Source organism: Natrix helvetica (genome assembly GCF_964273705.1).
Source record: "Natrix helvetica genome assembly, chromosome: 4".
Classification (NCBI taxonomy): Eukaryota; Metazoa; Chordata; class Lepidosauria; order Squamata; family Natricidae; genus Natrix; species Natrix helvetica.
In genome coordinates this window covers 143,448,752-143,476,606 of record NC_138550.1, presented here as the reverse complement: position 1 = coordinate 143,476,606, position 27,855 = coordinate 143,448,752, and the positions used below count along the sequence as shown (strand labels likewise).

Genomic DNA, 27,855 nt, shown 5'->3' with positions numbered 1-27,855 from the left:
TGTGGCATTCAGGAATGTGGCACATGTTCCAAAAGTTAAAGTATTCAAATCCACAAAAGAAAAGGAGGGGGGGAAAACAACCTCTTGAGTTTAGCAAGCCAGAAAGAAACAACTTGGGATCTTTGCCTGAACAGGAGCTCTGACTTCAACCTCCACTTCTTTTATTCATCTCTACCATCTTACTGGAAATTTTTATGTTAAATATTTTCATATTTATACCCCTCAAATATTGCCAAACGTAAGTACAACAAAAATGGGGCGTAAAGCCAGGGGATCCAAGCAACAGCATTATTCCAGAGAACCTGGAGTCAGAAATTAATCTTGCACATGGGATCCTAGGAACGTAAGATGTGTTGGAGAACAAAGGGTCTTGGTGCAAGGTACAGAAATTCAACTAAATTGCAGTTAAGAAAACATTTAAGGGATATAATGACTATTTCTTTATCAAGCTGCTTGGTAAAGCTACTTCATTATCAAGCTACTTCATTAAGTTGCAAGTTATACATTCAGAGTCCTGTAATATTTACAAATATAGACAATTTCTCTGTGTATTTGAACATATCATTTAAAAATAAACAAGTTCTTTGACTGGTTGCCACCCTTAATTTTAAGAAATGACCTATTTCCCTCCAGAATAACCGTGATCCAAAATCTTCTTACTCTTCATATTAGAATTTATTTCTCAAACTAAGTAATGTTTAACTATATCTTTTTCACAGGGCACTTTTAACATCTCTCATTTTACACACCAAGAGCAAGCAAAAAAGCCTTGCTTATGGATAGTTGCCCTCAGATTTACACAATGAAAACAGTGCAGTCTGACAAAATTACAAAATCATTTATTAAGCCTTTCACAAAGTTGATTTAATACACAAGATAGCTTACTCTCCAAAATAAAATTGTGGAAAATCATAAAATTGGTAACCTTTCTTTCACACTCGTAATCCTACTATTACTTGTTTCACATTGTCAATTGGTAACAGCATCAGGGATTAATTGTAGCATATGCAAATTTCATTTGTATACAATGACTAGATTTGAGGGCTGATAGGAGGAGCTTGTGGCCAAATAAATGAAAGTGCTGAAGCATACGTGCAGCATATGAAGATAACTGGGCAAATATAAGAATTACATTCAATACTGAATACAGAAAAATTGCAAGATAAGCATTAAGAAAGTTGAATTATATCCGCATAACCTACAGTTCATATCTGGGTTATGGAAAAGGGAAGATTTTGCTGATCAGTAGAAAAAAAGTATATCCAGCCAATTCAAAAAGTTTTCTTGGCTTCTTCATAAAGAACCATACATTGGAGGACATCCTTCAAACTATCCATTTCCAAGCATCAATGCTAATTGTGGAAATAGTAATGTACAGATGGGCAATTGTCTTTATTGCTTAGTGCAAAACACAAGACAAGACCTTCATCAGACATAAGTAAGAATAAGCCTCAGTGAGCCCCAGATGGTCTCCTCTCCTAATCTTAGCCTCAACCATTTTAGAATTAATTTCTGTTTGTCAAGTTATCTAAACTCAGTCCAATTTCACTCTATAATTTATATGATTTGGCTATAAGATTAACCTCAATATGGGGTTCAGACAATACACTAAACTTTGGTTAACATAAAGAGGAAGCCTTCGATCTCCGCATAACTGCATAAGGGCAAGCCTCCCTGAACTTAATTATTGTCAGAAGGAAACTGGTGTGTATACTACAGTGTGCTAGAAATAATCATTCTAAACTACTATAATTAAATGAGGCTTTGAAATATTGTGTCCTCAAATGTTGAATTTTAGGATTCAAAGAGCAAATAGGAAAGCTGGAGGAAACCTGAGAGTTTCAAAAATTAGGTGTATGAAGCTAAACTCCCAGCATTAATGCTAGGCTCTTCCCGATTTGTTTAGCCATTTGAGTATCAACTGGAAATCTAGCCTATTGAATTCTCATAATCAATACTGCTGTTCCAGGGATTCTAAGCAAACCAATTGAGCCCACTCTTCATCACTTTATAGCTAGATTCCTCATATGACTTCCCCCCCCCTCAATTTGGATATTATATTATTTATCCAACCAGATAATAGAATGGTAGACAAGTTCACAGATGCAGATCTAATGGTTTATTTAATAAATATAGTCAAACAGGGAGAAGAGAAAACAGTGCAGAAACTGTGACTTATTAAGCACAATATAATTTTTGCACGAATAATATTCATATTATTTATAGATTCTCAGGTGCTATTGAATTCCCACATAATTCTGTCAAAAGACTTCTGTGTAAAACAATTAAACATACTATTATATAAAAATAGAGATATGTTGTGGGATTTTACAAAACTTTGTAGCTAAGTTGACATTTCTCTAAAATTGACACCATTATAGAAAGAATATTGTACAATAAAATTTTTACTGGAAACACCTTTTGTACTATTTGTCAGGTCTTGGTTTTAGACACTTAAAATAAAATCACCTGCAATTCATTTACATCTTGAGGTCAGCTGTGTACAAATGTTGTTTTCAAATGAATAGCTAGCCCACTCTCCCAATTTGTGCTTTTAGAACACAGTTTATTTCTAAATCCACATCCTACAGTTTAAAAAGGTTAGTGAATGATCTAAAGATTTAAATATCAAATCAAAACATTACAGGAAATAACATGATCTCAGACAAAACTTTTCGATTAACCATACCTGATAATTATAAACATTTAACAATATACAAGTTTGAAAGTAGTTTAGATATCAAATCCGTCTGAAAGATTAATCTTTTAAAAGCCCCCATTTGTTTTATTCATTTTGTGGGAGCACCATACTTGTAATCAACTCACAATAATCATTGCGCAATAATGCTGAATCTGTCTTCACCTTGCGTCTTAATGAAAATCACTTTGTGCAAGGAGATGCTGGACAGCCCTCAGTTCTAGGGATAAAGTCACAATCCTTATTACTGAAATCCCATTATACAACAGCAATTAATCCTAATAGCACCAACTGTTTCTTAGATGATCGCATGTCAGAGGGTGCAAGGTTATTTTTTTTCCTGCAACAGTGCAGTCATTACAAGGCACTGCTTGGTGTGTAACATTTTGCATTGTTTTTAAAAAGTTACTAACATTTCAGAATTTATAATATATAGAACAAAAGTAAACTATCAGTTTCAAAGTTTGGTTAGATGTCCTTTTCAATCTGCTAACCAAATTACTGGTTTCATGCAGGTTTAATTCCCCCATCCTAATATTAAAAATTCATACTGTGGAATACTTATTAGTACAAACTGCAAAGAAAAAAATGTGCTACATTTTCTAATCTTTCTGTTCAGAAAAGGGGAACTGCGGACCAATTCACCTGTAAAAAGAAAGTATACGTGGCTGGAAAGTATTTGCAATAGTCAAATCCCTGCAGAAAGAATAATGACATATTTTGGAGGTTTAAATACTGAGGCACATATGATTCAAAGGTTTTTCAGGCAAATTTAATGGCTAGGGTAGATGTCTCAGGAGAACTTGAAACTAGAGGTTTCTCATACAACAACTCAAGTTCAAACACCAACTGTAATATAAAAACATTTTCCTCCATTATTTAGTCACTGCTGTCGTCGTCATCATCATCATCTGATATGTCATTTAAAGGAGGCTTTGGTGATTGGCTGAAAGAGTCTGATCTTGTGGGCTGGCATGTTGACATCTCTCCCATGGAAAGGAATTCATAACAAAAGTCACAGATTCGCACAGGCTTGGAAGACTGACTGGGAATAAGGAACCTCTTTTCAGAGCAGGGTCCACATACGACGAATCCACATTTCCGACAGTGGTGTCGACGATTCACAGGGGTAAATTTTGCTTTCTGGCAGCGCATGCAAACAGTGGCTTCTGAGTCCGGTACCCAGACAGCTGCATGCTCATTACTGGGCATCTTCCCACTTTTGGACAGCAAATCAGAAACACATTTATTGATGTGGTTCATCCATTCAGATTTCTCTGTGGCAGTAGCAGCATATACTGCAAAAGATTTAGTTGGAGTTTTGATCAGCCAGCCATTCCGCAAATCCCCCTCATCTTGGATAGACTCAATAGTGACGTTTTCGAGAGGAATGATATGTTGCTTATTATATTTCTTCTTCTGGATAACAATGTTACCATATACAAGGATATCATTGAATAAAAAAAACTGCCTTGCTTTTGGTTTCTTCCTACACAGCTTTGTTAATACTCCTTCACCAATGAGGACACGGCCAGGAATGGTCAGCGGCTGACCAGCAGCTCCAAAACAGTTTTCCACTACGCTTATTCGCCTAGTATTTGCTTCACTGTTTGCCAAACGATCCACCATCTTTCACCAGGTTCCTACAACACAGAGGAATAAATACTATTAAAGCACCGCGGATATTCAATCAAAAGCTATAAATTAAGCATAACACATATGCAGCTGTTGTACAACGCCTCCCCACCCTTATTTAAATACATACAAGATGCTTTCAAAAATAAAAGGGAACTTAGGGCATCAACTAAAACCGAAAAAAACACCACAAACGGGAGACAATCTTCCACTTCCCCCGGTGTATGTGCAGAGAATAAAAAACATGACCTTAAGGGCGTTGTGCAGGAAAAAGGGAGTGAAACATTTTTAAAATTTAAAACAAGATAACAATCAGCAGCAGTTCAATCGCTTGCTTCCCTAATACATTGAACTTTATAAGAGGTACAGCACTATCACTTTTGCAATATCTTGTTGTTATAGCCAATCTCAATAGAAATGGTTGTAGTCTTCCTGTGGAGTTGTTTCCTGAGTCTGCTCTATCAGTAGACTTGGCAATATATTGATGCAGAAGAACCCTACTGAATTTGGTAGGGGACATTGAAACTTGGAAAGTGTGGTTTGAATTTTCAGATTGACCACTTTGTAGTTTGTTTCGATTGTGTATGAAATAAACGAGACAGATTGTGAGCATTGGAAGTTCCAGATTTTACTTGAGACAAATTCCAGACAAGTCTTGTGAGGCAACTAGGATTAATTCTCTTCTCCTCTCTCCCTCCCTTTGTGTGGCTGTCCACTCCCAAAATTTTCTCACTCCTTTTCTCTCTGTACGCTGATGATACGCAGCTGTACATTTCCACTCCAGACCACCCCAACAATAGTCGAGGTGATGACCCGGTGTTTGGAAGCCGTCAGGGTCTGGATGGGGGACAACAGACTCAAGCTCAACCCAAGACTGAGTGGCTGTGGCTACCGGCACCCCGGTTCAGTCAGTTGATTCCATCACTGACCATAGGGGGCGAGCAATTGCCCCCTGTGGAACAGGCGCGCAATTTGGGCGTCCTCCTAGATGCCCGGCTGTCAATGGATGACCATGTGGCAGCCGTGGCAAGGGGGGCGTTCCACCAGGTTCGCCTGGTGCGCCAATTGCGCCCCCTACTGGACCGGGATGCCCTACGCACGGTCACTCATGCACTGGGGACGTCTCGGCTGGACTACTGCAATGCCCTCTACATGGGGCTTCCCTTGGGACGCGCTCGAAGACTGCAGCTAGACCAGAACGCAGCCGCGCGGGCTATTATGGGGAGTACTAGGTACTCCCACGTAACACCGCTCCTGCGCGAGCTGCACTGGCTGCCTGTGGTCTTTTGGGTGCGTTTCAAGGTGTTAATTACTATCTTTAAAGCGCTCCATGGCTCAGGACCTAGGTACTTGCGGGATCGCATCCTACCACACACTTCCCTGTGACCAATTCGCTCTCACAGGGAAGAACTCCTCCGGGTGCCGTCCACTAAGCAATGCCAACGGGCGGCGCCTAGGAGTAGAGCCTTCTCTGTGATGGGCCCAACCCTCTGGAATGACCTCCCCCCCGATATCAGAACCACCACCGACTTCTGCTCCTTTCAACAAAAACTGAAGACTCACCTGTTCCGTTTAGCCAGCCTGGCCCATTTATAGTTTTATTCTACCTCCTGGCAGATATTTTAATTGGGTATTTTTAGGGTTATCTAAATATTGCTTTTAATTACTTTGCTTCAGATATGTACAGTTTCTTATTGGCTCCTCTTTTGTGTTTGTATTTTCTATTTATTGATGTGTTTTTATCTGACTGTACACCGCCCCGAGTCCCTTTGGGGAGAGGGGGCGGTATAAAAATCTAAATAAAAGTAAAAGTAAGTAAAGTCTCATTTCTTTTAACCATGCACCTAGAATTTTTAACATGTTTTGTGTGGGGGGGGAAATTATTCAGCTTTCCCTAAACCAGTGCTTCTCAATTATTTTCTGTCATGCCCCCCCTAGGAAGAAGAAAACATTTCGCGCCCCCTGCGCGACTGTAAATAGTATCATTTGTCTATAAAATTGTTATAAGTACACCTCTGCATAACACTGTATTGAATAATGCAACGCTTCTGACGAGAAGTCAGATGCTGGGTGACACTGTTGTGTCTTATCTACCAGAGAGTTAAGACCCACTAAAATTGAAGTCCACAAGTCTTAAAGTTCCCAAGTTTGGACACCCCTGGCTTATAGCATCGTTTTGAGGCTAGGAGTTGAACAATTTAGGATGTGTTCCCTAAAATCAATTATATTCCATTTGCAAAAATGTTTATTGCTACCTTCAGAAACAATTATTGTTCCAAATCCAATTACAACTGCAATGATATGATATAATCCTTTCCTTGTAGGGTCCTATCAACAGGATCAAACAAAAATACAGTCCAAATGTTTCCTATAAATAGGACATGTTATGAACTTTAATAGTGAAAAAAAATCTTTCAAAGTTCGAACCCTTTTAGATAAAGGATAACACCCACCAGATACAAGGAACTTTGAGATTTTCAAAAGACTTTTTAAAATGCTATTTCTGTTCCTTGGGATATCATTATGAAATTGAAGTTCATTCTCGTACTTCCCATAAAAAATATGGTTTCTGGATTTGATAGCAAAAGCTTTTGCTCCCGCTTCCCCTCGCCCGCCACGGCCAGTTGCAGGGCGCGGATCCCGCTCGGAGAAGGCGGAGCAGCAGCTCCTCCCTCAGCCAGGAGCCAGCGGGGGCTGGTCGGACAGGCAACCTCATCGGGAAACTCCAGTCCGCCGCCGCCGTTGCCACCGTTGCCGCCGTTGCCGCCAGTTAGCCCAGAGGAGACGCGAGCGAGGCCACAAAGACCTCTTTGTGCACCGGCGGCCGCGGCCCCCTCATTTGCACCCAGATGGAAAGGGAGCCTTCGCGCCCTCCTTTACGGAGCCTCGCACCCCCCTGGGGGGCGTGCCCCACTATTTGAGAACCACTGCCCTAAACTAAGCTCAGTTTGTGCACCGCTACACAAGCAAATTATATATTACAAATTATATATTACAAATATGTAATAGCAACATGGAAGAATGTTTATATATATTTCTTAAAACACAGAAACTAGAAAGTGTAGTATATCATATACATTCTGAAACGTCGTGCCTTCAGGTAATTTTTTAGTCCTGGGAAATGTAGTGATTGGCCAAGGGGGATATGTGTTTAAGGTAGAACTATAACTCACATTTTTTTTGGTTTCTAGAGTGAAGCCTTCTAGCCTAAACCATTATCTCAAACTGGCTCTACATGAATATCCTTATAGATCAACATAGGAATTCCTAGCCACTGATAATTACAAGCAATATTTTATATGCATTTACAATTGTTTCAAGAGCTGATATTCTAATGAAATAAAAATAGAAGCTGTAGAAATCTCCTTTCCAGTTTCTACTTTTACATGTAGTTTACCCCTACATGCTTATTTTTATACTAGAATGCACAGATGGTAATCTTATCATTCAGTATACATTTGCAACTATTATGTTATGTAAAATATAGTTTGACTGTTACTTAAAGATGCTTGGAACTATGAAAGGAAGGGAAGCCTAAGCTTTTTTAGAAATAATAAATTAATAAATTAAAATGAACTCAAGGGGCTCAAGAGAATAAATGCTTGACAGTAACAACACCTGATTTGGAAGATGGAAGTTTGGTATCTGCAAAATCAATATTCTACAGCAGCCTCTTGAAATTGAGTACTAATAATTAATTATTAATTTAAACAGTATAAGATTGAGAAAGAGTTTTCTGATGTCTATATATATCTCTACATTCAGATCCAATCTTTCTCAAAAGCAGGAATTCCAGTGTAACAATTTCCTCTCAAAATTTCATTCTTTCCACTTTATTAAGTCTTCCATATTGAGTTGTTTTCTTGCAGACGTTTCATTACCCAAACTAGGTAACATCATCAGTGCTAGTGCCTTCTTCGTGCCTTTTTGAACAATCTGTCACATCTTCTCTTTATACCTATGTTAATGGTCATATACATTAACAATAAATGTTGCTTTTATTTAATCCTTCTATTTAGGCATTTTCTATATGAGAATTTTAAACCAGTTAGAAAGTAACCACAGGCATCTATGTTTCTACAATTAAAATAACTCTCCAGCACCAACTCAGTTGCTGTGAGGTGAAATGACTATCATAAAGCTGTTTTTTTTCTGGTTTTTAAATGTTATTACTCTATTCCCTCACTGGAGGGAACTCTTGGCTCACCTCCCCAGGCTTCTAAGCTTCAGATCTCATAAGGGAAATGTTAGCTTGACAGATTTGTTGTTCCTTCTCAGTAACCTAAACAAAACAGCAGGACTAGAAGTGTTTTGTTAAATCTCCCCCTTCACTTCAACAAAGGAGGCTGACTTATAGTCTTTTTTTCTTTTAGTTTGCTCATTTTTACACACAGTGGAAGTGAAGAGAGTTTTGTTGCTGCAGGAGCCCTAGCAGTTTAGGGTCTTCAAACTGAAGGTGTAGATGTGAATATTTTAACATATTATTCCATTTCTCATTCTACTATTTTTCTTTCATGTGAATGATCTGTATCCTTCAACTACTGTATTCCAGATGTGAAAATAATTACATCAGACCTCAGCTATACCTATAAAGTCATATGACATACCCATGTAAAGTTCAGTCTCATCTTTATTCCTATACTTTAACAGTGCTTTTTAACCTTTTTCAGATTATACTACATTGTCAAGATGTTCACTTGTGATACATCTCATAGGTGAGGTTCCAGGTTGCAAAACCATTAGTCTTGCAACATCACAGGTTGTTGAGACTTAAGGAGAAGAAATGGAGGCAGTCCACCTGTGGTGATGTCTTGGCAATGGGGCTCTAGCTGTGCAGCTATGCAACCATTCCTGTCATTTAATTGTGGCTCACTGATGCGACACACTCATAGACCTTTTGCAGCACCAAATAGCAGTTGGAGGTTGCTGTTTTAACATAGAGCCAATTAAGGATATTAACTTTGATTTTAAAAGTTCATCCTGATTTTCACGGAACAGCCCAGTACTATATAGTGAGTGTTTCAACAACTTTAAAATATGTGGACTTTTGACCCACAGAATATCCCAGCCAATGTGCTGCCTGGAAAATTCTGGAAATTGAAATCCACACATCTTAAATTTGCTAAGGCTGAAAAACACTGATTAACTATACCCCAATCTAGTTGTTCTTCCACTTATTCCTATAAAATATAATACCCTATTTCTGGACTTTCACATTTAACTCAAACTACACCCACTAACACTTTACAGCACTGATCTCCTTTTAATCTAATGTCTTCATTCAGTAATAATTATATCAAGAATGCTACCCTTGCATCCTTCACTGAGCAGGGACTGGACTGGACTGGATCTGAAAAGTCCACACCAATTCTCTAATCAGTTCCACTTTTTATCTTAGAAATGAAAAGCATTGCTCTTGATGCTTTTTGATAGGCTTCTTTTCCTAAATATAAATGCCTCTCTCAATTACAAATATAATGTAAAACAATGCAATGTTTTGCACCTTTATCCAAATTAAGTGGTAACCATCTGCAAAATCCGACTTTGCTCAATATTTCAGAATTAAATTTATAGGGGAGAGAGCTGATGACACGACGAGATTGCAGTCGACACTTTTGCCACCGGACGGTCCATCTGGACCTAAACCATCCCAAAGAAACGGTGACAGGGAAGAGTATGTCTTACTGATCTCAGGGACACTGCAAAGTCCCTGATTGATCCAAGAGGATCTCTTCTAGCTGGCGACATAAGCACAGCCCCAAGCTGCTGAAGTTGGGACAGCTCCACAATGGGAAAAAGCGGAAAGAGAAAGTATGTTCATCTGGTGAGAAAATCTTATTTTTATAAAAGACTGCCCAAAAAAGTTTGAAGCTAAACTAAACTGGTAAAGAAAAGAAAATAAGCGGCGAAATTAAGCATTATTGGACAATGTGTTATCTTTTTTTTTTATATGGATGGAAGTTTTGTAAACATTTTCTACTTTTTAAAGTGAAAGTAGCGGGGTTTTTTCTTCTATTTCTTTTTTTTAATCTGTGGATTAAATATTTTTCTTTATTTTTACAATACTGGTTGGGATGGATTTTTTCTTTTCATTTTGCTTCATTTAAGAATTTTGTTTCTTCTAAGCCTGAAACATAAAGAAGATATAAAAGGAATATAAAGAGGGTAGTAACTTCAGAGGGAAAAGAAGTTACATTGCCACTTGGAGGTTGGAGGTTGAGTCCTGGAAATATTGTTTTTTCTTTTTTCTCTTTGATCATTTTGACCTTGCACTTCAAAGGCTTCAGCTTGTTTATAGAAGAGAGAAGGAGAATAGCATGGGCTGTTTACCCAGGTGCTCTTTGGATGCTCTTTGGTAGCCGGAAAGAAAACAAACTTTGTTTTTAAACTAGAGTGGCAGTGTTTACTAACTGGCACGACACCAAAAAGAAACCATAGCATTACAACAGATCATGTCTGAAATTCAAAAATTATTAGAAATAACAGAGAGAGTTGAGAAGAGATTGGAAAATATTGTAAATATAAATTATAATATGGTAAAACCTGATGGAAAAATGGAAGATATCCAGCAAATGAAAAAAGTGGAGGTTAGAGTTCTAAAAACCCAAGGGAAAAATGAACAAAGAGGCAAGATAATTGTGGATATTAACAGTGAACTGGGTGTGGTTGGAGATGGAAAGAGTGGAACATGGAAAGGGAAGATAGATGGAAAGGCGCTCTACTCCAGATTTCAAGGTATAGAAGAAGATAAAAGAGAAGAATTGATGGACTTAAGAAGAGAAACTTTGACCAAAGCACTACTGATAACCAAAGATAAGCTGATTAAAGAAGCTGATAGAGGGTCTCGAGATTTTACAAGATATGTAACAAGCAACAAGTTGTGAAGAGAAGTCCACACAAATTTGATTAAGGAAATAACCAGAAGACTAATTCCACAAATGACAAAAGAAATAGGACTACACTATTACTGGAAAGACACTGGTTGAGATATGAAAACTAATAACAAAACACTATGTATACATATGTATTGGTTTGATAAGAGGAAATTTGGTATAAATTTTAAATGGTGAAAAAAGGGGAAAAAGATAAAAACTTAGTCAAACTATTCTTAAATAAATGACTGAAAATGATAATGTAATATTTGTATCGACATGATAAAGGGAAAATTGGATATAAATTGTAAACAGTGATTAAGAAAAGAGGCGCAAAATTTTGTTATCAAACATAAATAGTTTTTATTTTGAATGTGTTATAAAGATATAATGTTGCTGGATGATATTGAAAATAGATAATGGAATGTCATTATGTGGTTTTGTTTTAAACTTTGGAATATTTATTATAAAGGGATGTTAAAACAACTATAGTCATATGAAGGATGAGGTATGATGATAGTAATATATATAAATATATCTGATGAAAAATATATAATTTGATATGAATCATATGTAATGATGGTGGAAGGGATGCCCGAAAGTTTTTTGTAACCAATTGACACACTTTTTACAATCTGCAATGGAAGATTTTTTATGGTGTTTGTTGTGTCTTGTTTGTTTGTGTTTATTCAAAAATTTAAAAAAATGGAAAAAAAGAATTGAATTTATCTACCTAAACTTCAGGAACAATTTGTTTTTGTTAACTATCTCATAGGGGGGGAAAAGATAAGTAAAATTGCAGACGAAAGATACCAAGAATATAATTATTTATTTCACAACATAATATAATATAAATGATGATTGAATCCAGAATGTGGAATTTTAAAATTCTAAGTTCATTGAGTCAAGTCTTTCCGTTTTTAAATTAAAGGTTATCAGTTAGAAATGATCTTTTGGGGAACTTGGAATGAACAAAGGAAATAAATGAATTATGACCCAAGTATCAGTTCCTTAATAATGCTTTTATCCAAAAAGAGAGACAAGTCTAAAGCTCCAGTTATCCAGTAAATTCCTATTGTTAGCTATAGCACAATGAATTTCACAAATACAGCCATTTTTTTCTGCTGTAAAAGAAAAGAAGGCACCACTTTAACATGGATAAACATATAGGTGGAGTGCAGAAAGGTTTTAAATGAAGGTAATGGTAGGGTTTTGATGATGCTAAACTACAATTACATTAATGGAATGCTACAGTCACAGACAACCACCTGCTTCCAGGAAGTTTTAGAATCTAGGAAAATATTTGCTTAACTATAATACTCACTGATAACCTTGATGAGTTTGTCACTAAACTAATTTCACACAATGCATTAAACTATGATTGATTTGAATTAGGTTGAATAAACCACTATGGTTGGTTCCCTGATGCCCATAGTTCAGTTTACAAACAATAATGACCAGACTTACAGTACATAAGACTGCACATTAAATCAAAATGAAACAAATTACATTATGACCTACTGCAATGTATGATCTTTCCCTCAAAGTAATCCCACTATCATGGTGAATTTGTGGAAAATATGAAAGGAGATTACCAATATACCGTCTCACAAAAAGAACAAAAAAATACAATAACATGAAATTAGAGTAGGCCTACCAAGGCAAATAGAACCAAATATGTTAAAATTACTTCTGTGCACTTTCAATCAATTATTTATCCACTTAACAGTAAGCAATTGTTCCATGTATAATTCAATTATTTAAGAAGGTGTACAGTATTCATTATCTAATTACTGCTGACTAATTAAAATGCCAGATATGCATAAGAAAAAGAGTATCTGATCATGTGGATGTATATAATGCAAGATACCTGGATAGTAGTTTGTCTAGAAATATTATAGTATTATCTTACACTTAAAAATTGCTTATATGTGTGTTATAAGTATTCAATTATTTTCTCTAAGAACTTTAGATAGTTTCCTTTAGATTAATTCCTGGGCTTTCCACTGTTTTCTTGTCACGTAGACTAATGTAGCTCTCTTCCCATAACATAATGTTTTCTGTAATTCCAATGTAGCAGGTCACATATCAAATTTGTCACAAGTGAAACGTTATGACATTTCGAAATAAAATATTTCTAGTGGTAGTTACAATACACTATTTTCCATTATTTTTTTTAACTTATTATAAAATAGATAGCCGCAAAAATGGGGGAAACGATTGCTCAGTGTCACAATAATAGGACTAAGATCTCATGACAAGATTTCTTACAAAGATAAAACTTAAAAAGAATCATGACAGGGTATAATAGCCAAAAAAAGCAGATGAAGCAAATGAAAGTAAATATAAACCAAAAATACTCTGCTAAAGGGAAGCCACAGGGTAAGTAATCATGTCCTTAGCATTCGGCTGTATTCTGAAGCATATTTAGAAGTCTATTATTTCTCATTTCCTCACAGAAGCTCACTACAAGCTTAAAAAGTCACTGAAAAAGGAACAGATACATCCGTACAGTATTTCCTACAAGCAACTTTTGCCAAAAGCACCAAAAACTGGTTCAATGACCGTGGGATTACTGTGCTTGATTGGCCTCTCCATTCTTCCTCCATACTCTGGGTCCTTGGTTTCCAAATGAGATGCAAAAGTTGCTCCCATCAGGAAAGAGGACTTTGGACCACTAAGCAACAAGGCTTTGGACCACTATGCTTCATTAAGACCAGGGTCAACGCAGCAGTCTACCAGTAGATTTTGGAGCACTTCATGCTTCCTTCTGCAGATGAGATTTATGGGGATGCTGACTTCATTTTCCAGCTGCCCATACTGCCAAAAGCACCAAAACCTGGTTCAATGACTGTTGGATTACTGTGCTTGATTGGCCAGCAAACTCGCCTGACCTGAACCCCATAGAGAATCAATGGGGCATTGCCAAGAGAAAGATGAGAGACATGAGACCGAACAATGCAGAAGAGCTGAAGGCCGCTACTGAAGCATCCTGGTCTTCCCTAACACCTCAGCAGTGCCACAGGCTGATAGCTTCCATGCCACGCCGCATTGAGGCAGTAATTGCTGCAAAAGGGACCCAAACCAAGTACTGAGTACATATGCATGCTTATACTTTTCAGAGGTCCGATATTGATCTATGTACAATTCTTGTTTTATTGATTGCATGTAATATTCTAATTTTCTGAGATGGTGGATTTGGGGTTTTCATGAGCTGTACGCCATAATCATCACAATTATGATAAATCACAGCTGAACTATCTTGCTTTGCATGTAATGAGTCTTATCTCATATATTAGTTTCACCTTTTAAGTTGCATTACTGAAATAAATGAACCTTTGCACAATATTCTAATTTTTCGAGTTTCACCTGCATAAGTGCATACTTTCCATTTTTTTGCTTCTATTAATCAGTTGCTGGTATTGTCCATAAGGAGAGTGAAAAAAGTCAAGGTGGTGGTCGCAAGTGCTTCAATCACTATTTTGACTTTTCTTCCTCCCGCCTGCCCCCCACTAGACAGAGCCGTTTATATAGTACATCTGACGGAGTAGGTTTTTAACAGATTTCTTATAAGTGATTAATTAATCAGTACCATATACATTGATATGGATTGTAATACAGGAAATCCTCGACTTACGACCACCATTGAGCCCAAAATTTCTGTGGCTAAGAAAGACATTTGAGTGAATTTTGTCCCATTTTATGACCTTTCTTGCCACAGTTGTTAAGTGAATCATTGCAGTTGTTAGGTTAGTAACAGTTGTTAAGTGAATCTGATTTTCCCATTGGCTTCACTTCTTAAAAGGTTGCAAAAAGTGATCATGTCACCTAGGGACACTACAACTGTCATAAACATGAACCAGTTGCCAAGCATCCAAATTTTGATCACATGACCATGGAGGTGCTGCACCGGCCATAAGTGTGAAAATTGGTCAAAAGTCACTTTTTTCAGGGCCATTTTAACTTTGAACGGTCATGTACTGTATTTATTCGAGTATAACGCGCAAAATTTTGTACCAAAAAAAGAAATCAAAGTGTGGGTGCGCATTATAAACGAGGGCTGGGGTGGGGTGGCAGTGGCGAATTGTAAATTGTAAATTTCCGGACTGCAGCCTCGATCCCGGCCTCAGGCGGCGCCGTGCCGTGCTCAATAGTCGCAACTCAGCTGCCTGCCGCCTTTCCCCTCCTTTGTCTCCCAGCCGGGGCGCCCGCCGCCGAGTTGCGACTATTGCCGCCGCTGCTGCCGCCGTTCACAGGACCCGCCTCTCACCCTCTTCCTCCAGTCGGACTGCAGCCTCGATCCCGGCCTCAGGCGGCGCCACGCCGTACTCAATAGTCGCAACTCAGCTGCCTGCCGCCTTTCCCCTCCTTTGTCTCCCAGCCGGGGCGGCCCGCCGCCGAGTTGCGATATTGCCGCCACTGCTGCCGCCTTCACTGTCTCAGGGCAGGGGTTTCTCTAAGTGGAAATGTGTTATATGACTTGGTTTACAATGTGATAAGTTGACCTTGCTGAATTTGGTGGGGGGTAGTGGTCCCGCTTCTCATTGCTAAGTGGAAGCTTGATTTCTCTTCCAAAATTCTGGCTAGCTCTGTTTTTCTTAATCCAGTTTAAGGCAGCTTAGTTTCCCTTAATTGAGAGGAAAGCAGATCCCAAGGCCACACTGCAAATTCTTGAATTTTCCTAGATCTTTAATTTGCCATTTTTTCCCCTAGGAATGTGGGAATCTTTTGGGGAAAATCATGCTTTGTTGCCAATATAAAACCAGCTACTAATCAGAAAACATAAAAATAAAAGGCATCTCTATCAGCACCAAGAACGCTATAAATCTAATCCCTGTATTTTGAAAGCGCACAGTTCAGTTACCCCCGTGGACCTACAATCACAGATTCTGACCACAGATTTTGACCAGTCGGCAGGAGGAAGAGGGTGAGAGGCGGGTCCTGTGAACGGCGGCAGCAGCGGTGGCAATAGTCATTACTATTACAATGCTTGGTGTGAAACAAAATTTTATACCGATTTTTAATCGAAAATTAGGGGGTGCGCGTTATACACGTGCGCGCGTTATACTCGAATAAATACGGTAACTTTGAACGGTAACTAAATGAACCATTGTAAGTTGAGGACTACCTGTATAAGCAAAGGCAGAATCATCATTCCACTAACATTCACAATAAAATAAATAAATCACATAGTATTCTTTATTTAATTGCTTAATTTTAATTTACTTAAATTGTAAGTATTTTGCTGAAAGATGAATATCATTACTGAAGCCTCCGGAGCGCCAAAAACTGGCCCTACAGGCAAACAGGAAGTAACTTCCGGTTTGCTTAGAGGGCTATTTTTTCTTCTCTGGAGCCTTCAGGGACCTTCAGGAGGCTTCCCTGAAGGCTCTGGAGAGCTTAAACCAGCCATACGAGCAAACCGGAAGTCCAAACTTCCGGTTGGTCTGTAGAGCCATTTTTTTTGCGCTCCGGAGGCTTCAGGGAAGCTCCTGAAGCCTCCGGAGTGCCTCCGGGGAGGGGGGAGAGCCAGGGAGGCTGTTTTCACCTTCCCCAAAGTCTCTGGAGCCTGGAGAGGGCGAAAAAAGCATGCAAAAAATGGGGGGTCGCGCCTGTTATGCGCGCATGTGTTCTGGGGGATTGCGCATTGTATTATGGGTACGGCACGCCCACACACGACCCCCCTGCACTCCCCTTCCACTTATGGCACGCGAGCCAAAAAAGGCTCGCCATCTTATTTATTTATTATTTATTTATTTATTAGCGCTTATAGACCGCCCCCTCTCCCAAAAGGGACTCGGGGCGGTGTACAGTCCGTATCAAAAATACAACAAATTAAAATTATTAAATAAATAGATACATATATACGTATATGTGAGGAGGATAAAAAGATATGCCAAACTGTACAGCTAAGTAAATAAATCAGAATATACAAAATTTAAAATCCCAATATCCTGTAAGCTTAAATTTAAAAGAGACAATCCCTCTAAAAACCAATAAAAATGTGTATGCCAGGAGGAAAACGTTATAATTATGCCAGACCAGCCAGTCGGAACAGGTGAGTCTTCAATTTCTGTCGGAAGGAGCGGAGGTCAGTAGTGGTTCTAATGTCGGGGGGGAGGTCATTCCAGAGGGTTGGGCCCATCACAGAGAAGGCCCTACTCCTCCGGTGTCGCCCGTTGGCATTGCCTAGTGGACGGCACCAGGAGAAGCCCCTCCCTGTGAGAGCGAATTGGCCGCAGGGATGTGTGTGGGAGAATGCGATCCCGCAGGTAGCTAGGCCCTATGCCATGGAGCGCTTTAAAGATGGTAACCAGAACCTTGAAACGCACCCAAAAGACCACAGGCAGCCAGTGCAGCTCGCGCAGGAGAGGTGTTACGTGGGAGTACCTGGTACTCCCCATGACTACCCACGCGGCTGCGTTCTGAACTAGCTGCAGTCTTCGGGCGCATCCCAAGGGAAGCCCCATGTAGAGAGCGTTACAGTAGTCCAGGCAAGACGTCACCAGTGCATGAGTGACCGTGTGTAGGTCATCCCGGTCCAGAAGGGGGCGCAATTGGTGCACCAGGCGAACCTGGTGGAACGCCCCCCTTGCCACGGCTGCCACATGGTCATCCATTGACAGCCGGGCATCTAGGACGACGCCCAAATTGCGCGCCCGTTCCACAGGGGGCAATTGTTCGCCCCCTATGGCCAGTGATGGAATCAACTGGCTGAACCGAGGTGCCGGTAGCCACAGCCACTCGGTCTTGGAGGGGTTGAGTTTGAGTCTGTTGTCCTCCATCCAGACCCCGACGGCTTCTAAACACCGGGACATCACTTCGACAGCCTCGTTGGGGTGGCCTGGGGTTGAGATGTACAACTGAGTATCGTCAGCGTACAGATGGTACTCAACCCCAAAGCCACGGATGATCTCACCCAGCGGCTTCACATATGCGTTGAACAAAAGGGGTGAGAGGACCGACCCTTGCGGCACCCCACAAGAGAGTTGCCTCAGGGTCGACCTCTGCCCCCCAGTCAACACACATTGCATCCGGCCGGAGAGGTAGGAGCCGAACCACCGTAAAACGGTGCCTCCGACTCCCATCCCCTCCAGCCGGCGCAATAGGATACCATGGTCGATGGTATCAAAAGCCGCTGAGAGGTCTAATAGGACCAGGATAGAGGAACAACCCCTATCTCTGGCCCTCCAGAGATCATCAACCAGGCTGTCTCTGTGCTGTGCCCGGGTCGGAAGCCGGACTGGCGTGGGTCTAGATATACGGATTCATCAAGGCGACGTGGAAATCGCTGCGCCACCACATTCTCAACAACCTTCGCTAAAAAGGGGAGGTTGGAGACTGGACGATAATTAGCTAGCTCCGTTGGGTCAAGTGAAGGCCTCTTGAGTAGGGGCCTCACCACCGCCTCTTTCAAGGCAGTCGGTAAGGAACCCTCACTCAATGAGGCGTTCACCAGGCCCAGGAGCCAGCCTCGTGTCACCTCCCAGGATGCCAGTACCAACCAGGAGGGACACGGGTCCATTGAACATGTGGTGGGTCGCAGCCGTCCACGCAACCCGTCTAAATCCTCGGGGGCAACAGAGTCAAACTCCTCCCAGAGTGGACTCACAAGACTCACTGTTGACGGCTCGTCCGGCCCACTGGGGGGGGCCATCCGCTCCGGATCTGAGCGACTTTGTCCTGCAGATATTCCCCAAACTCCTCTGCTCTTCCCTGCAAGGGTGCCCCCCGCGTCTCCTGCGACAAGAGAGAGCGGGTCACCCTAAACAGGGCGGCAGGGCGGTTATCCGCAGACGCAATGAGAGCGGCACAATGTCTACGTTTGGCCGCTCTCAATGCCGCAAGGTAGATCCGTAAATAGGCTCTTACCTGTGTTCGGTCAGACTCGGAGCGTGAGGACCTCCACCTGCTCTCTAGACGTCTCCTATGGTGCTTCATCACCCTTAGCTCCTCGGTGTACCAGGGAGCCCGGGTGGGTCGCTGCTGTAGGAGAGGTCGCAAAGGCGCAACCCGGTCCAAGGCCCCCGCCGTCGCCCTATTCCAGGCGTCGACTAGGTCCTCTGACCGAGCGCGGGTCAGGGCTACAGGTAGTGGCCCAAGCTCCGTCTGGAACCTATCCGGTTCCATCAAGTGCTTGGGGCGGTACCAGCTTGAGCAAACTGGCTCCGCCTCCTCGCGGTGGAGGGTAGCGCCAGGGAAGTCCAGCCGGAGACATGAGTGATCTGACCATGACAGGGGAGTAATATCTAAATCCCCTATTCCCAGATCACTCGTCCACTGCTCAGATACAAAGACAAGGTCCAGTGTGTGGCCACCTTCGTGTGTGGGGCCCTGAATTAATTGGGTCAGGCCCATGGCTGTCATGGAAGCCATGAACTCCCAATCCACCTCAGACGCTGCTCCCGTCGACGGCAGGTTGAAATCCCCCATAACCAAAAGTTTGGGGATCTCAACCGCCGTCTCCGAGACCAGCTCGAGGAGCTCGGGCAGGGCCGCTGACGTATAGCGAGGAGCCAAGTATACAATCAGCAGACCCCACTGCCTCCCTGGGCCCCATTTCATACCTAGTGACTCACACCCGGGTATCTGTGGAACAGTGAACTCCCTCGGCTCTAGACAGTCCCGTATGACCACCGCCACCCCACCACCCTTACCCAGGGCCCGAGGCTGATGGAATGCACGGAAACCCGGTGGGCACATTTCCACGAGGGGTAAGCCAACCACGTGGCCCAACCAGGTCTCCGTTATCCCTGCAAGGTCCAGCTCCCCCTCTGAGATCAACTCATTAATAAGGGGGGCCTTGTTGGTCATGGACCTTGCATTGCAGAGCATCAGCCTCAGGCCCTGGCTCTGTAGTTCCTGACCACCTAGGTTGCGGGGGTTGGTACAAACGACCGGGCGTAGCCAGCAGCCGCGGTCTCCCAACCGACCTTGCGATCTTTTCTTGTCCTCGCATCCCCCCCTCCCCGCGACCGTTGTAATAAAACAACCCTCTGCTGGAATAACTTGTTCCCTCTCCCCCCTCACCCTGCTCACTTCCTCCCTGGACTCACCCGTTCGTCTGGCGCTGGCTTCCCTCCCGGCGTGGTTGTCCCCCCCCTTCCCAGAACCCCCTAAAAACAGTACAAAACATTTTGATAAAAAGCCCCTCAGCTTCCTTTTCTTCCACCTCTCGGGGTTCGCAAACCCGTCATCAAGGCTGGCCCTTGAAAGAGCCAAGGGCCATACCTGCGAGAGAGGGGCTTCTCGCAGGTGGAGCAGGTCTAACCTCGAGTAAATTGTTGAATGTTAAAAGTCCCAGTAGGGTAAGGGTGCTGATGAAACACAGTTAATAGTTAATAGCCGGCAGGGCTAGAGTCTCAATGGAGGACCAGGAGTTTTAATGTCCAGGTGTTAATTTGGTAATGTCCAGATGGTAATGTCCAGATGGTAATTTGGAAGAAGGGGGGGGGGAAGGTGGGAGGTATTTAAGTGTCCCAAAAGATGGAGAGAGACAAAGATGGTAAATGAGAGGGAGATGGTTCAGATGGTCCCAGATGGATATATGTTCCTTAATGGGTGGGGGGGGGGGGCATTCTTGGCCTGGTTGTTTTAGCCTAGGCAGCTGCTCAGGCCTGTCCATAGCCCCCAGCCGTTGTTTGGGGTCTCTAGTGGCCTCGAAGGCTCCCAGCCGCCCCCAGCCGTTGTTTCAGGTCTTCATTCACTTCCCAGCCAAAGCGGAGCCGCCAGGAACGGCGAGATAACATGAGGGAGTCCCTGGCTGCGGCTCCTTCTACTCCTCCGTCGCCGCAGCCATCTCCCATTGCTTCTTCTGGCTGCCACTGGCTGCCTCCCAGCCCTGCTCACCTCTCCGGTGCCTCTCCAATGTCTTTAATGCCTCTCCGGCGCTCTCCGGCGCTCCGTTGTTCCTCCCTGTGCCCCCGGTGCCTTTGGTGTCCCTCCGGTGCCTCCGATGGCTCTCTGGTGGCTCTCCGGTGGTTCTCGCCCCTTCCTTTTTGTTTTTTCGGCTTTTCCGGCTTTTCTCCAGTCTGTCGGCGCCAGCGCCGTCAGCGCAGCCGCACCATCGCCATTATTTCGCGAGCTTCTCCCAGCCGCTTGCCGCTTACAGTCCTCCTTTCCTTCTTCCCCTCCGATCTTCACCGACCACCCTGGCAGGCCAAAAACAAGCCCAAAACAAGCCAGGGTGGTCGGGCTATCAACTCTCAGCCCCTCTGATGCCATCGGGCCGGCTGCAATCCCCTACCCGGTCGGGAGCTCCGTAGTTCTCTTAGGAGCTCAGGAGGCGACCGCCATTGTTGGAAGCTCCTCCTCCTGAAAGGCAATTTGCTATAGGCAATTTCTCCAGTGCCTGAGCCATTTTTTTCTTATATTCTCCCTCACAAAGCAGGGAGAATGGAGAGGAATGGATTATAAGAGGAAAAGTTAAGCACACAATGAGGAATATACTGCGCTGTTTGGATAGTGTGTTTGTGCCTCGCACTGCCTGAGCATGCTTAGCGCTTCTGATACCACAACATCCCTTTCAATGTGTGTTCCCTACTAAGTGCATGCCTACTCTATTATAACCCCTTCCTTTCAAAGCTCCCATTTAGATTTGTAAAGGTAAAGAGAAAAAACGGTTAGGGACAGGAACAGACATACTGGTTGCAATTGCAATCACATCACTGACGGATGCTGTAAAAAGGTTGTAAATGCAGGCTTAGGACATAAAGTTACTTTTCAGCATCATTGTAATTTTGAACCTACCCCAATGATGTCCAGGAAGCTATTCAATCTATAAAAGATCCAGTTTGAGGCAGAGAGAAAGTTGGATGGGCTTTCTATGTTTCTTAGGCCTTTCATGCTTCTTTCGTTTTGTACTTTTTGTGGTTAATTATTTCTAATTGGGAGTTGTATGGCCTATACATTTTATAAATGAAAAAACAACAACCCCACAATACCAGTCAAAACAAGGGATCCAGTTGCTTGATATAGTGAAAAGTAAATTGACAGATTAAAATCTTATTTTAAATTGAATTGTATTGTTTTTTTTTTTCAAATGGACAAATCTTGATTAGTCATGTTTTCATCTGCTTGAATCAATTATCATACATTCCAGGCAGAGATACAGATTGAATAAAGCAAATAGAAGAGGGATATGGTATTCTGTTATGGGTTTCTACAACTCTATCTGCAGAAGCCCACATCTCCAGCTTTTGGAAGAACCTATATATTAGGTCAGCCAAAGTGGCATAATAAGCAGTGGCCTGCTAAATCAGCTAGATCATTCCCCTGGTTCCTTTACTCTAGCAGTCTATTCTCACAATGACCAATCAATTGCACAATGAAGCTCTTTAGTTTCCCATAGCAGATAGCTTTCAACAGCAGTCAACACCATTAACACCGTTAATTTATTTATTTCTGAAATTTATATGCCGCAAGTCAAAATGGCTCTAATAGCCACTGTTCACCAAGCTCGCATGAATTGACTCAACCTTTTTTTAAAGCCAGGCAAGCTAGAGACTAGTTAGTGTATCTCATAGCAGCAAATTCCAAAGTCTAATTACATATTATCCAACCAGAACTGCATATTTTCCAGATGCAACTGTGCCAGCTCCACTGATTCATATAAGGGCACTATCACATTTACACCCTCCATATTCAATAGAGTTTATTGTCCAAACAGGCTGTTGGTCTTTTTTACAGCAGATGAACACTTTTCACCATTAGTCCAAGACCTCTTTCCTCATGTATTACTACTAGCTCTGATCCCATTAGCTAATATATGAATAATTTTGGCATCAATTTACAGTTGTGCACACTGAAGGACATCTGTCACTTCGACATCCATTCCCCTAATCACAGAAATTCCTTTGAAGCTGTTTACAGTGCATTTTTGTTCATATCATTGTAGACAATTTAGTGTCATCAGCAAACTTGGCTATTCCACCTTGTCACTCTTGATTCCAGATGATTTATAAATACATTAATAAGCATTTGTCCTAGAAAAGACTCGTGGGGAAGTGACAATCCTCCATTTTCAGAAATGTCTATGTACTCCTACTGTTTTTATTTTTAGCTAGAAATTTATTCACAAGGAGACCTCTTCTTTTTCCATGGCTAAGTCCACTGAAGAGTCTTTGATGAAGGAAATCTAAGTAGATGATATCTACTGGCTTGCTCTCCACCATGTTTATTTATTTCTTCAGAAACCAAGTAGATTGGTTAGAGTAATTTAATCTTTAATAGAGGTTTCCACCATTTTCCTTGGCACAGATGCTAATACTTCCTGAATCTTCCCATAAGCCATTCTTAAAAACTAAAAGTTCATTAATCACCTTTCAGTGCTCACAGATGGAATGTAGAGAGGTGGTGTATTATAGTTAAGAGATCCACAATGGCAGAGTTAAGCTTCTTAATAACCTTTGGCTGAATGCCATTAGGTCTGACAATTTGTTGATGTTCTATTTATCAATAAAGTAGGTATTCAATTTATCAATACTGCCTAGCTTTTCTTTTCTTGTCACTCTATGACTCAAAATTTCTCATTCCTTTCCTGTGTAGCTCAGAGTCAGATTTCTCCCCTAAATTTCTCCTGTGAACCTAGAGGTAAAATAGAATACTTTCAAATTTTCAAATATTCCAGAATCCTGCAGAGAAGATAAAAAAGTGGGGAATGAGGTTAATAGCAAGGAATTCTAAAAATAGGGCCATGGTAGTTTCAGCCTGAGTGCTATAATGTTACTCTTATTCCCTTGATGAGTAGGTATCATATAGCCTGAGCCAAGGAAGCTCTCCATTATTTAGTGACCACTTCATGGCCACACCTTGTTTCTTTAAAAGACATAACTAAATGACCTGGATATCTCTAAATTTGTTATTCTATTCCTAAACAACACATAATAGCATTTAGAAGTTAAACTAACCAAATACGGTTCAAGAATTTCCTAACAAATAAAAACAGATATCCAGATTAAACCATTCAGTATTATGTTAGAATATACACATTAAGAAACTGACATGTTACAGAAAGTGATAAAATCTGAAGCTGACCTGAAAGATTATTTTATGAATGAAGGCAAATTTAATATTTTAACTATGTTGAACATTTGAATTTTGGAAAATGATTTCAATAGCAAAATTAGACAAATGGTAATAGTATGTTCAAGTCTATATTGGAATTAACTGGAAATAAATTCATTTTTTCAAAAAATGTAAATCATATGAGTGGAAAGAGAAGCATCCATCTTCATTCGCAACAGGAAATAATGCTTTGGGGGCATTATGACCCTTTATTTACCCCCTTCCAAAAATTGCCCTATCAAAATTCAGGAACACATAGTCAAATGTACAAAACAGGATTTGCCACTGATTTATGGCATGAAAATTTAAGTCTTTGCAAGGCATAGGAAGGTTTAAATTAACCATTACTGTAATCAGGAAACTACAATTGCCAAGGCAAAAAAAAAAAAAACCCAACCCACGAGACCCTAAAACAGTAAGTTTTGAGATATTGCTTATTCACAGTAGTCCAGTTTGGACAAAACAGTAACGTCTGATCAATTTTAAACCTCTGAATTTGTTCACATTCTTAAACTTATTACTAGGCTTACTGGGCTAGTTCAGAATATAAAGATACAACAGTAAAGTCACATGATCATACAGTAAATACAGATGTTGCTCAATAACAATCAGCAACAGCTATCAACAAGTACACTGCTGATCTACCAACAGTCTACTAATATTTTGGCAGATTAAAAAGTCATAACATTTCTCTTTCTGCAAGCGAATTTGAGTGACTATTGAACTGATTTCTAAAGATCTGCAGCAATACAAGTAGTCCTTGACTTAAAATTGAGGCCAACATTTCTGTTGTTAAGTGAGACATTTGTTAAGTGACCTTTGCCCCATTTTACAACCATTGCCACCATTGTTAAGTGAGTCACTGCAATTCATAAGTTAGTAACCTGGTTGTTAAGTGAATCTGGCTTCCCCCATTGACTTTTCTGGTCAGAAAATCACAAAAGGGAATCATGGGCCATTGGGACACAGCAACCATCATAAATATGAACCAGTTGCCAAGCTTCTGAATTTGGATCACAAGATCACGAGGATGCTGCAAAGGTTGAAAAACAGTCGTAAGTCCTTTTTTTCAGTGCCATTGTAATTTTGAATGGTCACTAAACGAACCCAAACTATTCACCTATAAAAAAATCCAGTCATAGAAATGAAATACATGGTTTTCCAAAGTCTAAGCTATTGCAATAATTAGATAATAGTAGTTTCATTATTTGTTATTTTAGAATACAACTTATAATTTGTAAGCTACCTATCTAGTTTATATATAAAACAGAGAAGCTTTCACTACAAGCTGCAAGAATGATCATGCAATGTATAAAACTCAAAAGTATATCCACATACCCATTTGTAAAAATGCAGATGTCAGTAGTATCATTTTAAAAGGAAATAAAACTAAACATAAATCACTCCAATGATTCATGACATTTTATCTGCCTTTAATTAAATGTCATGCTGCAAACTGCTGGAACAAGAATGTACCCATTTACCTATGTTAATCTTATGTCATTTTCTTCTATTTTTTATGCATAGATGAAATGCTTTTGTAGCCAAAACATCCACATGAAAAGACTTGGTGAAGATCCAAGATTTGCAGGAGTACAAAAAATATGTACTGTAGGCAAAAAAATTGTTAAGAAGTTCCCCTTTGAAAGGCTTACTCAATTTCACATTCATTTTAACAACCATTAAATAACCATTTTAACATCCTATTGAATAAAAGAAAGGAGAGCAGTTTTCTAAAAATGAAATACTAAAGAATGAAAGGTAATCTATACATACAACAAAAGAAAACATTTATCAATTTAAAGCTTTAAAATCAGAGCAGCGTGAAATATTAGTTCATTTTTATGAACAAGAACTGTTTTCATAAACTAGGTATGTTAACAAAAAGCAACCCTACAGAAAGCCTGAAAACTGTAAAACATTTGAATGAACTACACTCATCAGCAGGTACTATTTAGGCATCTTTTAAAACTGCTTCTAGACAACTGAATTTTAAAGGTGAGATTCTCTTGTTAAGAAAAATAAGTTAGTTTATTTATTTAGACAATGTATTTGCCGCCCATCTTTATTGAATAAATGCACTCAATTATACTGTAAATCAGTGTGTTCAATGAACCTAACTAGAACAGTTTCACTGACAATGTAACAGTGTATGTTGGCTGATGTAACCTCATATTTTATCAATATCAATTCTGCCTCACTGTATGTAAGTGATGTTTTTGAAGTTAAGTAACCGAGCTTCCTAAATAAACAAGGAAGTGAAATTCCAATATAATTAAAGGCTGATAAGGAACCAGTATTTTTATTGCAGGATAAGTACAGAAACTGGCACTAGCTCTTTCTCCAAGACATCCAAGGAGGGAGTGTAAATCTTTTTCAATACCGGCATTTGAGACTATCTCGGCTAGGCTCAACTCGCAGAAAGAATACAAGTCCAAACACAAGAGACCTAACTTTTTTCAAAGAAATAATCCACGCCTAGCTAAGCCTGTTGACAGGCGCAGGAAGTTCACTGCTTCCCGATACAAAACAATCGCGCTCCATCACGAAACTCGAGGAAAGGAACGCAACACACGCTGTCCTTTTTCTCTTCTTGCAGCCTTTTGGACTACTTTCTCCTCTCCAAAAAATGTTGCTCACCAGAACTTTTTGATTCCAGAAAATAAAAGGAAAAAAAGCCAAGGATCGAGGAAAACGGTCCGTCGATCCAGAGAAAGGTTTAAGAGGGGGGGGGGGTTGTTGTGTTGTGTGGAAACAATGTTTTATCTGGTTCACCGGGAGGAAAGCGGACCTCGCGACCCGCCGATCCGGGAATCAAAGGTGCAACCCGGGGAGCTGAGGAGGCGCTCCCACCCTTCTTTCTGGAGACATTTTGAGAGCGACAATCCTCTGGCTGTAGAACTGAGGGGATTTGTCGTGCGAGGAGGGCTTCGGAAGGAGAGGCGCTGTCACGAAGGGGAAAGAGCATATTCCAAAGCCGGCCCGTCTCCCTCAGGTTCCCCTGTCGCCCTCCTCCTCCTGCGGTTAGGCGTCCCGAGCCAAAGCTAAGTCAGGCGTCGCCAACCGCCTCGAAGCGAGGGGTTCGGGGATGCCCGAACTCCACCCGCGGCCCCAACCGACGGCCCCTTTCCTTAACGGGCAACCGGAGGGAAGGAAGGAAGGAAGGAAGCGAGACAGAGGAAAGAAACGGACCCCGTCCTGGCGTTCTCTCTCCCACACGACCGAAGCTGCCCGGGCTCCGCCGACTCCCTTCCCCAACATGGCCGCGAATCCCCCTCCGACGGGGAGAGAAACTTTCCTGCACTTCGCCGCCCCCTCCGTTAGACGCTTCCATTATCCGCCGCGCTTCCCGACCGACCACCCGACCCGCTGCAGCCCAAGCGCGCCGCTTACTCAGAAACCGAAGCGCGCCTTCCCCAGGTCCGCGGCTAGCCGCTCTCCCTCTTCCGCCGCCTCCGCCGCCGCTGGGACTAATCTGCTACCGACGCCCCGCCTGCCGAGGCGCGCACAACCCAAACCGGCCTCCTCCCCAGCGGGGAGGAGCTCTAGAGTCGACCGCAGCCGCCCGCTCCCAATCACGGAGAA

At 41.5% G+C, this 27,855-nt stretch overlaps 1 protein-coding gene across 1 annotated transcript; it reads right to left on the bottom strand.

The window, feature by feature from the left end:
- Positions 1 to 819: 819 nt before the first annotated feature.
- PLEKHF2 (pleckstrin homology and FYVE domain containing 2) lies at positions 820 to 27,855 on the bottom strand. The gene is made up of 2 exons (XM_081952151.1): positions 27,664 to 27,855; positions 820 to 4,341 (listed from the first exon to the last, which is right to left on the bottom strand). Exon 2 carries the CDS (start codon positions 4,325 to 4,327, stop codon positions 3,578 to 3,580), a length of 750 nt encoding a protein of 249 aa, XP_081808277.1. The 5' UTR covers positions 4,328 to 4,341; positions 27,664 to 27,855; the 3' UTR covers positions 820 to 3,577.

Coding starts and splice junctions, on each gene's coding strand:
- PLEKHF2 (XM_081952151.1), bottom strand. CDS start 4,327: ATGGTGGATCGTTTGGCAAACAGTGAAGCAAATACTAGGCGAATAAGC.